The 16,273-nt window shown below is 36.9% G+C and overlaps 1 protein-coding gene across 1 annotated transcript in view; it reads left to right on the top strand.

Moving 5' to 3' along the window:
* macrod2 (mono-ADP ribosylhydrolase 2) overlaps nucleotides 1–16,273 on the top strand; it is a 416,332-nt gene that overhangs the window by 81,582 nt on the left and 318,477 nt on the right. Inside the window, exon 4 of the mRNA XM_024296698.2 lies at nucleotides 15,049–15,078. Coding sequence (XP_024152466.1) covers nucleotides 15,049–15,078 — 30 coding nt within the window. The remainder of the gene's footprint in view (nucleotides 1–15,048; nucleotides 15,079–16,273) is intronic.

Here is a 16,273-nt window from a genome sequence, read left to right as displayed (position 1 = left end):
ACAATATAAAAGGTTTCTGAAATAAAGACCAAAAAAATGCTTAATATTTGTACATAAAAAGAAGATCAAAGTACTCCAACTTTTCAGCTATCTTTATTAATGTGTATCCTTTTATATTTGTGTTTCACAAACTGGGTTGTAGCAGTAGAATTTCTAGAATTTTTAAAGTATTGTATTCCCTTTAGTTTTCTCCTAAAGTTCTTAAATAAACAACCATATTATCAACAATATAGAACATGTGTTTGGAATATGAGTTAGTGCACATATATATATATATATTATTAGACTGTATTTTCTTTTATCCTGCAAAGGCAGAATGGATAGCATGACGTGCATCACATGGCAACAGCTTTCAATTCCTGTGAAAATACCTCGTATCATATTCATTTTCAGACAGTGGAGTGTGAAATTCTCTCATGAATATAGGGGGTCATTATTCTCGGTGGAAGTAATTCACTGCTGTGGCCAATACACACACGCACACACACCCACACACACAAAAACAAGCTGATTGTGACACATTGACACTGATGGTTTGCAGAGACATTAATTAGGAAAACCATTATTTTTTGGCGCTGGAGAAAGTCTGAAGTCATGTTCAGCTGTCTTTTGCTTTTTGTGCCTGAACGGCTACAACAGACCATCAAAAACTGCTACTAACTTTAAACTTTTGATATGTTTGAGAAAAGCTTCAGGCACAACAACCGGCGTTCACGCTCTCTGAAGCTCCTGTCTTCATTGTTGATGAGGGGAATTCTTTCCCTGGTGTCTTTGTATTTTCCCCTTTTTTCAAAGTTTTTGTTCAGTTTCTCCAGATGGATTTTGATACTGATGTATTATTAATTACATTATGTATAATGGATTTACACTAAGAAGCATTTTATGAATCGGATCAGAGAAAAATAAACTAAATGCAGAGGATTGTTGACAGGAAAAAGTTACTTGGAAGGTTTTAGTCTTATATTTATGATTATTCGTGTTCACTACATGGATTCTGCTGAATGTTTCTGACTTTAAAATACTTTAAAGGTTTTGTTTCTTTTTTAACAGAACAGTTAGCTGCCTATAGATGCGTTTTCTGACGTTAGACTAGTTTATTGTAAAGAAGCCTTTAGGATGATTTAGGGTTTTTTGAGATTGACATTTTACTTTCTACTATTTTTCCAAACAAAGGGTAGAAACTGCTGTGAAATCATTTATTTCTGGTTCAATGTGCCTTGCCACATTTATATTTTACACATGCTGGTACCTGTCATGAAAATTGAGTTTTTGGGGGTTGATTAAAAAAAACAGCTTTCAAATAGGAGATAGAATTATCTGCACTTTATGTGAATATTTTTTATGGATTGTCAAAGTAATAAATGTGGATGGACATACTTCCCTCCAAAAGGAGATAAATTCTGGGATTATCTAATCCGATTTTCTTAAACGAACGTCCTTCCGCTGTCTCCTTAAACAAATCAAAGCTACGTCATCTTCTGCTGGATCTCCGGTTCCTTTTCTAGGCTGCCTATTTCCTTTCTGCTGTTTCCTCTTCTTGGATCTGAACAGTAATACGGAGTATAGTGTTTATTCAGGACTGACTGTATCGATCTGAGAGTTTTAACTAAGATATCAACTAACTCCTGAAATCACATTCATACATTTTCTGTTGCAGTCATTTTTGTTTGTATAATTGATTCAAAACCAAAAGTCCATCAAGCATTACAGCACAGTAGACATTAACAGGATATGAAAGTCAATTTTGTGTGTTATTTCCAAGCAAAACTCTCAGTAGTGTTGTTAGTTTATTTTTTAATTCATCTTTACAGGGATTTGGAAAATAAAATGCTTCAAACTGTTGGTTTTTATTATCAAATAGCGTTAATGCCTCAGTGAATAATTTGGAAACCATGACCCGAGTGGCTGCACGGTTGGTGTTGGAAGCTGTGGAAGTGACAGTCAGCTGTGTGAGCGGTGCGCTGGGTGTTGCTCCAGCAGTCCAGATGGGCAGAATTATGTGCTTTTAGTGAGCTCAGAGCCATGAAGCCTGCATGGAACCTAAACAGCTGCTGCTCTTTAAATGAAACTTCTGACATTAACAGTGGTTAGTGCACTCCTGTGAGGCCTCCCTTTACAGCTGTTCTGAGGCCATTTTGCCTTTTAATTGGTACGAGAGAGATCATAGATTACATTAGTTGAACAGGAGACTCTGTGGGCCAGTGGGCTCCCTCAGTGGGACCCCTTCTTTTTTATTTCCTTTGTGCTGCTAGCTTTGATGTTCCCTCCTGCTTAATCTGACTGCTAGAGTGAGCTAGTACCGCACAGGCCAACCTTTATTTAGTCAGAGGCAAGTGTAGGAGCTTAATTTCCTGGGTTTTCAGTTTAATTGCTCCTTTTATCTCTGTATATTTATATTAGGAACACTTCAGCAAGAATTTATCAAGTATATATTCTTTTTTATTCATTTTTATACAATGTTTTTAAAAAACAGAAAACGTATGCCGCAGTTAAAGTACCATTCCAATCATCTTTTAATCTCTTTCAATTGATTATGTCATTTTCAGGCAAAATCAAAGAAATCTGTATTATTTTTGAGTCTATAGTTTCTGTAGAGCGGCATGAGTTTATTAGAAATTCTCCTCTGAATTGTCAGAGGGACTGTTGGTGTGGTGTCCATTTCCCATCATCCATCTGTTTACACACTTAGCTGCTAGCTTACAGCCCCTCACATCTTCAACTTAACATTAGCGGTACAAAGTAAAATAAATACTTTTTTTTGTCTGCTCCTGTGTCACAACTATTAAAGAAATACCCAGAAAGGCAGTTATTTTCTTTATATTTGTCCAACATCATGAGAAAGATGCAAGTTAAAAACATTAAAGCACCATTTTCATCTGAGTACATCTTCAAAGAAATTTGTGTTTATTTGGGTTGAAATGCCACAGAATGTGACGTCTGTCATGTCTGTCCAGAAGCTACACACGAGACAATCTGTGTTTATGCAGGAGTTGGATATACCCACAGGAGACGGCTAGAGATGACAAATCTGCATCTGGAGTGCTTGAAGAGATTGACATTTAGCTGTAGACTCCATTCCAATTTGATTAGGCTAAATTGAAGAAGGAATGATCCCTCTCTTTGAGAAAGGTGGGGGAGGAAAGCCAAAATGGGGGTAAGTGACAGGCTATGAGTGCTCCCAGAACAGTTCACATACCTCAAAGCTTTAGTCACATGCACCTCTATGGGGGTTAACACTTACGGGTACTGCAGGTTTGGGTTGTTCGAGTCTGTGTCGGGTCGTAGAGAGGAGTGGCTACCTCTTAAAGGGATTACATGTCTTGCAATTCCTTTGAGCTTCATATGGCTACTTCAACCAAACCATGAAAATGGAACGTACCATTCCCCTGCATGGAGTAAGTGTATTGTGAAGTATTGCAAGGCTAATATAAGTTGCATGCACTTATGATGTACATGTGATGCTGTCATACTATGTCCTTACACCAAATGCTAGTCATTGGTCCCATACTGAGCCTGCATGATTGCTGCATGCATGATACACAAGTGTGTGTAACTGTTGTACAAGTGTTTACTATGACCTGTCGCCCGCTGCATGCCCATAGAAAAAATGTGTTCTATGAGTTTAACAAGCGGTCTACGACTTTATTATTTTGAGTGAGCCACATTTGTGCTAAGTACAGGTTTTCCCATTTTCACCCGTGTACAGCCCCAATTTACCCCTAAGGGCACTTGCGACTCAGGCTTAAGGGAGACCTTTTTGCAAAAAGGAGGTAAACCTGCACTTTAAGTGAAAACACTAAAACTGTGGAGTTCAAGTTTCCATCTTTCTTCTCTCGTTGAACGAATGCTCTCTTGTGTTGCAACATGAGGTTTGTCAGCTAAACACATACAGATTGTTACTGCCTTATGGTCTCAGTATATCACTTGATCTCATAGCTTGTATGTCTCTCCCATTTGGAGTTTAGCTGAACTGCCTCGTGTTTTATCAGCTATCACAGGATTCTGCTCCATCCTGCATCAGATCTCATTAAAGATGGAAGTAAAGATTAAACCCCCATCTCCTTCAGCACACTGCAGCAGTGGGCAGAGACATCCACTTCCTTGCATAACTCCTAAATAAGATTAAACAGGCACTTCCTGCAGTGGCAAAAATAATGCTTGTTGCCACACCAGAGAAGGGCTGTTTTTGACAGAGACACTCTCAATGCTGTGGACACTATCAGTACTCTAGCAGTCCAGGAACAGGCATTTTCTAGAAAGACACATGGGGCATAATGGGATATAAGGCTGTGGTGGGAGCTGGATAAAGAATGCATTTGAAAGCTTTATAGGAAGTGCTGTACTTACTGCACCACCACTACACTTGTCTCATCTTTATTGTTTCTTTTTTTACGACACATTATAGTTGGGACATTTTTTCCATTACAAATGCATATGATGTGGACTATCTGCTCTTGTTAATTATTTAACTGTGTGGCTTCACTGTGTGACACAGACTTATTGGGAGTTTTTTAAAAACTCTTCCTCCGAATGGGAGCAGAGTTATGTTCTTTTTGTGCTTTTGTGTCGCACAAGGAGAGTTAAGCCAATTAAGAGCTTTGAATGTCTGAAAAAGCAAAGTATCCTCATAAATGATGAATGTTGCGAGAGCTAGCATTGGTCTTTAACTGGTGGCTCCCCATTAATTAGAGCTTTCATTAATGATCACAAATTACCTTCTCTTTCAAGTGGTCCCTTAATCCAGACAGTGTCACATTCTCTCAGTTTATTCGAGTAGAAACCTCACAGACGCTAATGTGATGTCAAAGATGAATGCCTCTGCTGTAAAGGGATTCCTCTGTTGTTTGAGTAAAGGAACTGATGAAAAAGCTTTCAGTCGTTTATCCAAGTTTAATGATACTCTGCAGGTTTCGTATGTTGGATGGAATTTTATGCTTAGTGTATAGTCTTTTCGATGTAGTTTATTTATTTGATCTTTTCTACAATTCCGTTTGCAATGAAGGACAAATTAAAATTCTCCTTTTATTCCGTTTAGCTGCTTGTGCCAATGCTCTCTTCTCTGTACTCGTTTACCATTTTGAGACGCAACCTTCTTCTCACAAACCGGATTGCCTCATGGTCAAGTTACCCTTGGAACATGGATTGATCTCTGCTTCTCACAGAGGTCAAAGGAACATTTTCAATTCGTGACATAAAAAAAAAAAAAAAAAAAAAAAAGTTCACATCAATGTTTTACAGTCACGCTGTATTTGACAAACATGAGACTGACAGACCACTCAAGCAATTTGTCAAATCTTTACCTATTGCCATAGGGGTTGGCTCAGACACAGAAAAGGCTTTTTCGCTTTGTCTCTCAGAATTTAGCACCTGTCTCTGCTCCCGGAGCCTGAGTGCTTGGTGACAGCAAAAACTAGCTAAGGTTAATTCGGGAAAAAGGGATATATCAAGTGTTGTGGCACCCAATGCATTTCAAATGATGTGTCCTTGGAATGCAAGGTTACTGCTGAGTCCTCACACTATAAAAAGCCAGAGTAAATATAGGTATTAGTGAACACGGAAAAGGTCTTTTTGACTTGTCCAGAAAGTTGGACAGAATTCTGCGTGACCCAGTTGTAGGGGGTACCTGGTTAATTTGGTTTGTTGGGTTTTGCTTGGTGTTGTGAAATTTAAATGTAATGTAATGTAAAAAATATATATATATATATTTCAAATGTTGTCTATTTCATTGCTCTAAAAGTTCTGAAATGCCAGGCAGTTTTGGAGGTCTCCTGTGGGTATGGAACAAACTCTGGTCCTATTGTGCGCTGTTTCATTGAGGTCTGGCTGCACAATAAATGGCAACAGTTGCTGATTGCAGTAACTCTAGAGAAAGAAGTGACTGAAACAAGACTTTAGAAGCACTTCAAAGGTGTAAGGTTTAAAGGTGCAACTTTTTTCTTAGTTTTTGGAAGTTTTCATTTTTTGAGAAGAAATCCTGATTGCAAAAACAAATGTTTTTTTAAGCCTTATTTATTTACATACATATAAGACATGTTCTATTTGTCTTAGCCTTTTTCTCAACATTACCTTTCTAACTTGATTCACAATTTTATATTTTTTCTGGATTTTGTCACTGCTTCCATCCACAACCAGCCTGTTTTTCATTTTTGGACTCCTATCAGAGAGTTAACCTACCATGAGGAGAACGTATTAATTTCAATAACTTTACTATTGGATTTGTGGAAAATGAAGAAGCAGTTGTGTAAAGCTTGAAGGGTTTTTCCATATCTCCCTGTGTTTTTTTCCCTTTCATGAAAGCGCAGATCCTTGTTCTCTAATTAGCCTCACAGCTGATCTTAGTGTTTGTGCCAGTAAAACCTTTATTTTCTTCAACACGTGTGAATAATCATAAATTGGCTCTTCAGAGGAGACTGATCTCTTCCAGAGTAACTCGTGTGTAATTGTGACTTAGGTTTCAAAGTGAAGCAGTTTTGTTGTGTCTTCCCCACCTTAGTTTTTAAAACTTCTAACACAGGAACACTAAAGCTGGCAGTTTAGTGTAAAAGACTCCTAACTTTGAACAACTGCACCCTTTAGGTCTCAACCTTTATTTTATTTATAAGAAACTCTTTCAATTGTACAGTTAACTGGTTTAATGAATGCTATTGATTTGAATTTACTACTTTTTCCTAAACATCATGCTTAGCTCTTAATTTTGGCATTTAACCTGACACTTAAACGACTATAGTGGGTCTACATTGATGTTGATTAGTGAAGAGAAGTGCTTAAGAACTAGCAATTTAGCATCTGTCATGAAGCAGTTAACCTTTAAACATTGAAGCTGTTGCTTTGGTGTTCACACTTTTGAATTAGCATAACTCTTTGACCATTTCCACAATTAACAAGATTCCAGATGATTCTGAAAGCTGAGAAAAGCTGCTTTAAATTGATATACAACATTTTAAAAGCTTTGATATCGGCCCAAAGTTGCTTTTCTCAGCTTATAGAATCCATTGGAATTGTGTTAATTGTGGAAGCGGTCAAAAAGTTACGGTAATTCAAATAGCGTATATTATTTTCTCTCACCGGGAAAAGCTCTGCTGTTAAATAATTAAAGAGAATATTTGTATGTAGTTAATTAAAAATTGTTGGTAAAATAATAAACACTAGCCCTGCATTTGGTAGTTTAAATAAGACTAAACTCTATCATGTTAAGCTTGTAATTAATATATATATATATATATGTAATGTGTAGTTACTTTTAATCTGTTGGAATTTAATGTTCTGTATGTGTAAATTATGTTTGTATTTTTTTTTATATTTAGCGATTTTTGTACCTGTGAATACACAGTTGCAAGTTCACAGTTATTCAAAAAATGTATTATAGGATAGACATTTTTCTGCAAGTCTTCAGATTTTTTTTAGATCCAGCTAAGGGACTTTACAACTACTTTTGTTTTTTCGTCCTTTAGCAAGTTCAAATTCAGCAGTATTGATGGATTACTAATGATGCCGTCATAAATCATTACATCGACTGGTCTGATTAAATTGTTTTGCTCTAACAGAGTTATGTGGTTAAAGGAATTTTCTGAAACTGGGTTTTATTAACATTTAACTTTGCGTTTATTAAGCGTCTTAAAATAACACGCCACCTGCTTCAGAGGCGGCGCTCGATAAGCAGAGAAAGAGATCTAGTCAGACTGGAGTTTGTACACCAGGGAGGGAAGTTTCTGTGACATAAACCTCCAGTTGCAGGGAGCACTTCACGCATGACCTCAACACTTAAATTTGCTGTGATCAAATAGACAGTGGGAATGGATTATCTTAAGTGCCTGTTAAGTGCATTGTGCTAAGGAAGTAAGAGAAGTTAAAATACAGTTAGAGTTGAAAGGACGATGCACTTTTCTTTAATGCAATGTGCTGCACTCCAGCTGGATGAACTCTTAGTGTATATTCCTCAACATATCTATAAAGGGCTAGACTCATTTCCAGAGTAATATTTCTACAAAAAAGAAATGTGTGAAATGCATAGGAGGAGTAAATTCAGAAATCACACTTGAGTAGCGAAGGATCTTCAATTTAATGCTGCCCTGGCTCCTCATGGAGAAATTCCAGCCATGTTATATTGGCTAAATTAAGGGAGCTGTCTGGGTGCCTGGCAGGTGTCTCACTGGGCTGAGAAAGCCCACAAGGAGCCGGCGAGTCTTCACGATGTCAACAGGCCAACACACCTTTAATGAAGAGGGTGCGCTTAGTGACAAATCCAGAATTGTGACGTTCTAAATCTATAATGTGCACTTACTTACACTCACCCTGCCAAACCTTCTTTCTCTGTGACATTTCTCCTTGATTGGTTTCCTGATAGGCTTTTAGGCTCAGCCAAATGAAAGAGTTTGTCTTGTAAAGTCAGTTGCTTTGCTCTGTAGTAGAAGATCAGAAAGGTCAGAGATGGGAGGAGATTACTGTATCTAACATGTTCTGAATCCATTTGATTTAGTTTCACAGATTCATTGATTTATGATTGAACCAATCCTTAACTAAATATTAAGAAGTTTATTATTTAGAATTTATTAAGAAATTAGGATTACAAATGCATTTTAATCATGAGCAGACAAAAAAAGCAGTTTGAAAAAGATCATATTTGTGACGTAGAAAATATGATGGGTGGACCACATGCTCCCTGCTCCGCTCCATTCTGATGCATCCACTTGTAGATGACTAGATCCATGTATGTCAGCTAGCAGGAGAGCATGTTAATGGATAGCTCTTGGTGATGGGTGATGGGATGGGGAGGCGGGGTTACACCACACAAACAGTCGCCCCCTGAACTCAAAGACCAATTTCTAATGAACTACTCAGCAGAAACCATGGTCGCAACACAAGTTTTGGGATTTTGGCTAAAAATGACATAATTATAACTACAAAAAATACTGGGAACACTTTTAAGGTAGATCAAAAGATGACTGGAGTGAGTCTTTTTTCCCTTTTATTTTATCTTTTTTATATATATAATTTTCTTTAGTATATTCTTTAACATAAAAGCTACAAATAATGAAGGTTTTAATATGAGAGTGTATGGACCACAACCTTTAAGGCAGTATTTTCTCAGTAAAGTTCTTATTAACATAATATAGATGTATTTACTGTCCTTGTCCTTTTTTTATTTTTTGAAACTCCGCTAGTCTTTCGTAGCTCGCATATAGAGTAGAAAAGTTCTGAATAAAAATAAATAAAAGTTCTTTATTTAAGATTAAAACTGTAAAGTTTAGATCAGATTTTTAAACTCATGGTTCTCAGGTCCTAAGTTTTGCTTAATTTCAACGGAATCCTGTTTAAAAGCATCTGATTCAGCTCTCCACCATATCCTATAATGGAAATATTTAAAGATGGATGCTTTTGAGCAATAAAGATGAGAAGAAATGTTGTCTTGAAGAACAAAAATTTAACAAAGAACACCTTCACAGTACCCCCCCCATTGCCCATGATGCATGTGTATTTTATGTATGCTCAAACCCAAAAATTCATTTATTAACACTTCCATCTTCAGTCTTTTGTCCTTTGCCTGATTTGGATGACATTCACTTTTTCTTGGTGTTAACTTCAGAGAAAACACAAACTCTTGTTGTCGACATTCCACCTCCAGTTTTGCTGTTTTTGTAATTTTCTCCAACACCCCCCACCCATTGGTGGATTTGAGGGCTGAGCAGATACAGGTAGATGTATATTTATGAGGGCGACGCGTATTTCAGGGCAAAGTCGAGTTGTGAAAGGTGACCTTGTTAGATAAAAGGAAGGCTTGGAAGCCAAATGATGAAAGAGAATGGGATCATCCTGGGCTCATTATTGTGGATTTGAAGGTCAGGTAATTATAACAGTAGATGTGTGGGTTGTCTTGGCATCTGGTTTTGTTGCTTTGTTATGATAGTGACAAGCCTGCAGAGGAAAGGGATTAATCACTGTGACACCAGCTTGTTGTCATGTTGATGCATTCAGACATCATTGCACTACTGTTGTAATTTTTAAATTAGGCTCCAAAATAACATCTTTTCTAGAACAATGAGTGTCTGACATGCACTGTTGTGAGTTTGATAGATGTAGCAAGAAACAACAATGGCCTTTAACATAGTCATACATATTTTAAAGGAAAATTACACCTTAAAATAGACAAATCAGTTTTTACCTAAGTGAGGAGCTGACCTGCTTTTTCTTTGTTGTACACAAATACCATTTCGAGCTTCAATACAGTATCCACTCATTTATTGAAAGAGCTATGTTGTCAGAATAACCTACAATAGATGAAATCTGCATTGTAGTCATCTTTATTTTTTAAAATACATTTAGATGTTTTAAAGATGTAAAACCCCTTAATAGACACTTTTCACAGACAGAAATGATTATTTTTACTATTTTCTCTCTTGTTTAACCTTTTATCACCAAAGATGTGCTCCAGTGTTGACACTCTTTCCACTGCCGTAGCTTTTCAACGGTGTATGTAATTGCATAAAGTGTTGTACATACAACATTTAATGCATGCATAATCACATAATGAACCACATAAACTTCATCTACTTCAGGTGTAGCTTATTGACTCAATGTGTATATTATTTGCATCAGAATAAGCTAGAATTGTGTAAATTATATCAATATTCAAAAAGCTATAGTTCAGAGAGCGTGTGTGAATTTGCTGTCGATGGCAACATCTCCTGTGTTAAATTGTTAGTCTGTTAAGGGGGTTTTTCTGATCCGGATTGCCATATTGTTTTATTTTATTTATTCAATTAGTTTGGTTTCTTTTTTTCAAAGTATTTGTTCAACTTGTTTTTAGTCTGAACCTGTATGTGTTTACCTTGTTTTTGTGTTGTTTAAAAGAAAAAAAAAATGTTAGCTAGTAGCTTCACTCTAGTTTGACCTACAGGATGTTGCATTTCCACCATCGGAAAGCTGACTATAAGCAGATTAACAACCATAAACACTGCACAATGAATTGATGTTGGACTGAACAGTGAGCAGACTTTTCCTTGACCAGTGCAAATGAGATGGGACCCACTAAAGTGGTATAGTAGGTTTGAAAAATTGCACATAACAGAAAACCTTTACTGTAGAAAAATCTGTCTTTATTTTCCGTACACCACAGTTTATTTCAGAGCCAAAGCAGAGAACAGTATTAACCTCTGAGCTAACTGAGAAGCATGAATGACCACAGAGGATAAGGTGAGTGTGCCTTTGCTGAAGCATACTGAAAAGGTTCAGTTAAGTGGCAGACACCAGACGGTAGATATTGGATCACTTTACTGCCTTGAGGTTTTCTGGGTATGCACTAGCACTTTCCATTTAACTGTATAATCTGACTGTGCTGATGACACTTAACATGCAACCTAGATCCATGCCTCAGTGCCCACTGTGCTCAAAGATCTCACTCGCAACGTTGAAATGAACCACTTTTACAAAACCTCTGAAGAAATTCCTGACACAGTGAGATAAGACTGAGTTTTCACCACTGAGTGTCTTCAGTAGGGCTTCTGGTAGCTTGTTGAGAAACTTTGCGATAGTAGCATCACAGCTTTTTTTTTTTTCTTTTTGACTGAGTGACTTTGCAGATGCAGTCGAGGGTTTAAAAGGCAGACAGGAAGCAAGTGTTTCTGCTCTGACAGTGCTGGCATGTGTTTTACGGCCCACCCTAATGGCGTGGACCAACATTTCCTAATGATCTACGGCCTCCAAGAAAACCAGGGAGCATTTCCACTGAGGTTTACGATGCATGTTGTGGTTACTGCAGGGTTTCCACTCTAGACTAACTGCCCAGTTTTGGCTTCACGCTTACTTCCCATTAACTGGGTCATTGCAAGCCTTCAAGGGTAACCATTATTGCCACAAAAATATTTAAGTTCAAAATTCAGTTTTTACTGCCATACTTTAGAAAAGGAAAGTGAGCGGGCTGCATATTAACATTTTCTTAGGGCAGACGCTGGCAGCTGCTAAAACGATGACTGTAAAGTCAGACTTTTTTTTAGCATGTATTCAAAAGACAGCTTTACATGGAGACTCTTAGCCACACTACAAGCATGCTCTTCTGATAATTGCTCTGAAGTTTTAGATCTCCTTTCCTAAAGGCATAAAAGTGATGATCTTCCACAGGATGCACACACTAAACAAGAAAAACACCAAGGAGACCTGCCTTATAGTTAATAAGCACTCCATAAATCATTGATTGTTTAAAAGGGACATTCTATTCTGTTTTCAGTCAAATAATTGTATTTATTTTCATTGGGTAGTTCTCCGATTCAGCCTTCTCACTTTACATCTTCTGTCTCTTTCACTCATTGCTAACTTAAAGATGAATCATTTACATACATACTTTCTCAAACATTGTTCAGAAATCTGTCTAAATCTGTGATAGTGAGTCTAAAGCACACCTGTGCGATAATTATGCTGTCCAATCATTCTCTTGATATGGCACACCTGTGAGGTAGGATGGATTATCTTAGCAAAAGAGAAGCGCTCACTATCACAGATTTTTGAACAATATTTGAGAGAAATTATTATTTTGTGTTTGTAGAAAATGTTTGAGATAGTTGAGTTCATCTCATGACAAATGGGAGCAAAAGCAAAAATGTTGAATTTATATTTTTGTTCAGTGTAAGTGTATGTATATATGCACGTGTATGTATGTACGTAAATACATATATGTATTTTTATACAAATGCATGTTCATGTGTGTGACTGATTAGCAACCACATCTCCAGTTTCTGATTAGGTGCAGAGTAAATGAATTGCCCCCCTCTGGCAGCATTTCCATAATGTCAGGTAATTAAACCCTAGTGTTTTTAATAGCTCAGGAATAGGAAGATTTCCCAGGAGGCTCTAGAATACTGATAGTCTATTCTGAAAAATACAATCCACTTAAGATGAACTGCTACGGAAACGATTCTGTTGAATTTATAATAGATATTTGACATCACACTAAAAGTTTTAGTTCAGACATTTTTTTAACATGTGCCTAACTTTAGGATTGTGTACATAGCGTTGTTTTTTTTTTTTTTTTTTATATAGAGATATTTTCGGCCATATTTGTCCCAGCAGCTGAAAACATTATTAATGTAAAGCAGAGTTTTTTAAACTTTTAAAGCCATAAAGCTTTTCTTTGCCTTGTTGTGTGATTGTTTATATATATATATATATATTTAATAGTAGTTTGATTTACCGCAACATTTGAACGCAGCCACTAAAAACTAATACACAGCTCACATGTTGATCCATCTTAGAGTCTGGCTCTTTTTTCCCTCTAGTTAACAATCAGTATCAATTTTTACCTTGTTTTCACATTCCATTTACTGGGTTTCACAGGCAGGAGCACAGGAAGTTTTAAGTGTTTGGTATTTAAAAGCTGGTTATGAAATAGTAAGCTCGGCAGCTTTGTGTTCTCTGTTGATAGCTGACAGATTCCATTGTTAAACAGAAGGCTCTGGCTGCTCGAGTGTGTCTTTCATCACAGAAAAACCTAGAGAAGTGCTATTGTAAACATGACAGTGGATTGTCAGTGCATCAGTGTTTGGGTTGCTGTTTTACTTGTTTGTGTATGTTGCGCTCATTCTGTATTGTGCACAAAGACACACAGGCACGTAACAAAAGGCCCTTTGATGAACCAAATCTGCAGATGTAGAGTTTTCTTTGTCAGGCCCACTCAGGAGAACAATGCCAAGCCTTAACAGTTCCGTGGAAACATGTGGAAGCAGAGTGAACTCCAGAAGTCATTTCCAGCATGTAATCAGGAAAAATTGAATAATGCATACCATGGTGGCTGCTAACTCTGGCTCATTATCTGTTACTTGGGCTCAAAAACATGTTTGAGAAATAATCTGCTTTTAATGGGGTCGTGTTCACTTCCAATGACAGCTGATGTTACAGATCAAACCAAGGATCATCACAACATCTTGATAGTTCTTAACGTCCCTTATACGAACTGCAGTTGCAACTCCTCCTACATGGGATTTCAACACACAAATTAGTACATTTGCTTTAAATTCACTTTAATGTTTTGGTCTAGTTCAGTACATATTTGGGTGTGAGTAAACTGAAGATTGGCAATCAAAACTGCCAATTTTTTAAGCCACCACTTAGCATTTGCTGTTTCTGAACCACAACAGGTAATTAAATTAAACTAAAAGACTTAATCACATATATTATGCTTCTGCAACAAACTTTTTTTGAACTGATGACACACTTTAATGGGGTTATTTTGATTTTTTAATTTTTGGAGGAAATACTATCTGTGGTCAGATGGTTGTGGTGGAAGAACAACATAAAACCATTTTAGCCAGAGCAGTAGCTTTCATATTAAATTAACTACACAAGTAAAATATGGTTTATTGTATGAAAAAAATGATTGCCTGAGTTTGAGGTAGGAGGTTGTAACCAGCAACCCTATTCTTCAAGGAGGTCAAAAAAAAGAAAAAATCTAAAAGTCAACAAGATTGAATAATGCATTTGCCTTCATTTTCTTTCTTTAACTCTCATCTCTACCAAGAACAGCTCACCTTTTAAAATTCACTTTTTCAAAGAACACTTTTCATAGTACTTTTATTCCTGATTTGTTTTCTTTGATATGGTTATTTCTACAGATTTTAATGAATTTTTATTTAAATATGTATTCTCTGGCTTTCTTTACATGCATATTTAGACATATTGAGTTAAGCAAATTTATTTGCTTTAGCTAAAAGCATAATTAAAGGAGAAAACATAAACACTACAACCTGATTAACTTTTAAAGAAAAAAAACTTGTGTGGTTTGTAGTTTAATTAAACTCTTTATGGTTTATTGTTTTCAATTATGTCTTTTCAGACCAAAACAGGTTTTATGTTGGAGTGTTGGAAACTACATGACAATAAAGTATTCAAATAATTCTTTATGATCCTCATTTCAGGTTCTTATAATTTTTTTTTTGTAATACAGTTTTTGTACACAAAAACTGTAATTGCCATGATCTGTAAGAGCTACATGTATTTAAGAGCCATAACTATATTATCTATAAGTTTGTAGCTCAATACTGACTTTTGTTTTTCTCTTCACAGCAAATTCCAGTCTTCTGGGAGGAGGGGGAGGTGAGTAAATGTCTTTGAACTCTTTATTCCTAAAATATTTAAAGAATGTAAACTAGCTTGCAACACATTCAACACAGTTTTCTTATTTTTTATTCAATTATTAATGGAGCTTTTTGTTTTTTTTTTCTTGATCTTTTGACTAACTGTAACTTAATGTAAGAGGAGATACATTACAGTGTTTTCCTGAGGGACATTGTGGCGTTCCACATGAGAGGTGGTCATTACTTTGGCCACTTGTCAAAGAACATAATCGTCAAACAATAGAGGAAATGCAATTCAGCCGATGGCGATGTGGGAGTAATGTGCAGGCGGCTCTCCAGGAGCGCTCCAGCCGAGTCCTTCTGTCCATCTTCTGAAGAATTAACCTTTGGCAATGACATGATTGAAAAAAATTATTCTTTATCACACGAGAAGCAGCTTGAAGTACAAAGCTCGCATTTGCTTGTAAAATGTTCAGCTGAATTGAGAATGTCTTGGAATCGTTTCCTGAAGAAATAAGGCCAGAGCTTCAGTCCTCCTCTCTGCTCACCCCTCTGTGTTTGCTGTCACTTGATGTATAGCCATTTACCCATAAGCCCCACTGTGTCCTGCACGGTCCTGCTCTATTCTGATTTATGGTATATCCATCCTTTGCATGCTGTGTCTTACTTTTTTAGAATGCTTGAGGCCGTGGTTCTTATTGTGCTGACTCAGGCTAAATTGCAGTGTTACAGGACTTGGAGCTGATTGGCCACAGAGTGGCATCACAAATGCTTCTGTTGTTTATGGTATGGAAATTGGTAGATATTTTCCCTCCAAAGGCGAAAGAGAAAAGTGCCGCACATAGTCTTTTTTTTGTGTGTGTCCTTTAAAATACACTCAGACTGAGCAGCGGGGTCCGAATACATTTCAACTTTTATTTCACTGCTTCATTAAAGCTGAAAAACTGGGACCGAACAACTCTACCTTCATGTTCTCCACTGTTGTGATGAAACACATCAAAAATGATGGATTTGGCAGGGGAACAGCTGCAGGGTTTTGGGCCGCCTTACTGCAGCAAACCCGCCCACTTTGAGGCTGGATTGTTAGCTAATCGAAGTTGGACTCAAACCGCAGCGCGTCCCAGAGTTTGGAGCGAGACCATAAAATGGGAAAGTGACTTATATCTGCCCTGTTCAACTAAGAGTTAAGTGATTTCCTTGGCTTCAAGTTTTTT

This window comes from Oryzias melastigma, linkage group LG15, assembly GCF_002922805.2.
Source record: "Oryzias melastigma strain HK-1 linkage group LG15, ASM292280v2, whole genome shotgun sequence".
Classification (NCBI taxonomy): Eukaryota; Metazoa; Chordata; class Actinopteri; order Beloniformes; family Adrianichthyidae; genus Oryzias; species Oryzias melastigma.
This window is presented reverse-complemented; position numbering and strand designations above follow the sequence as displayed.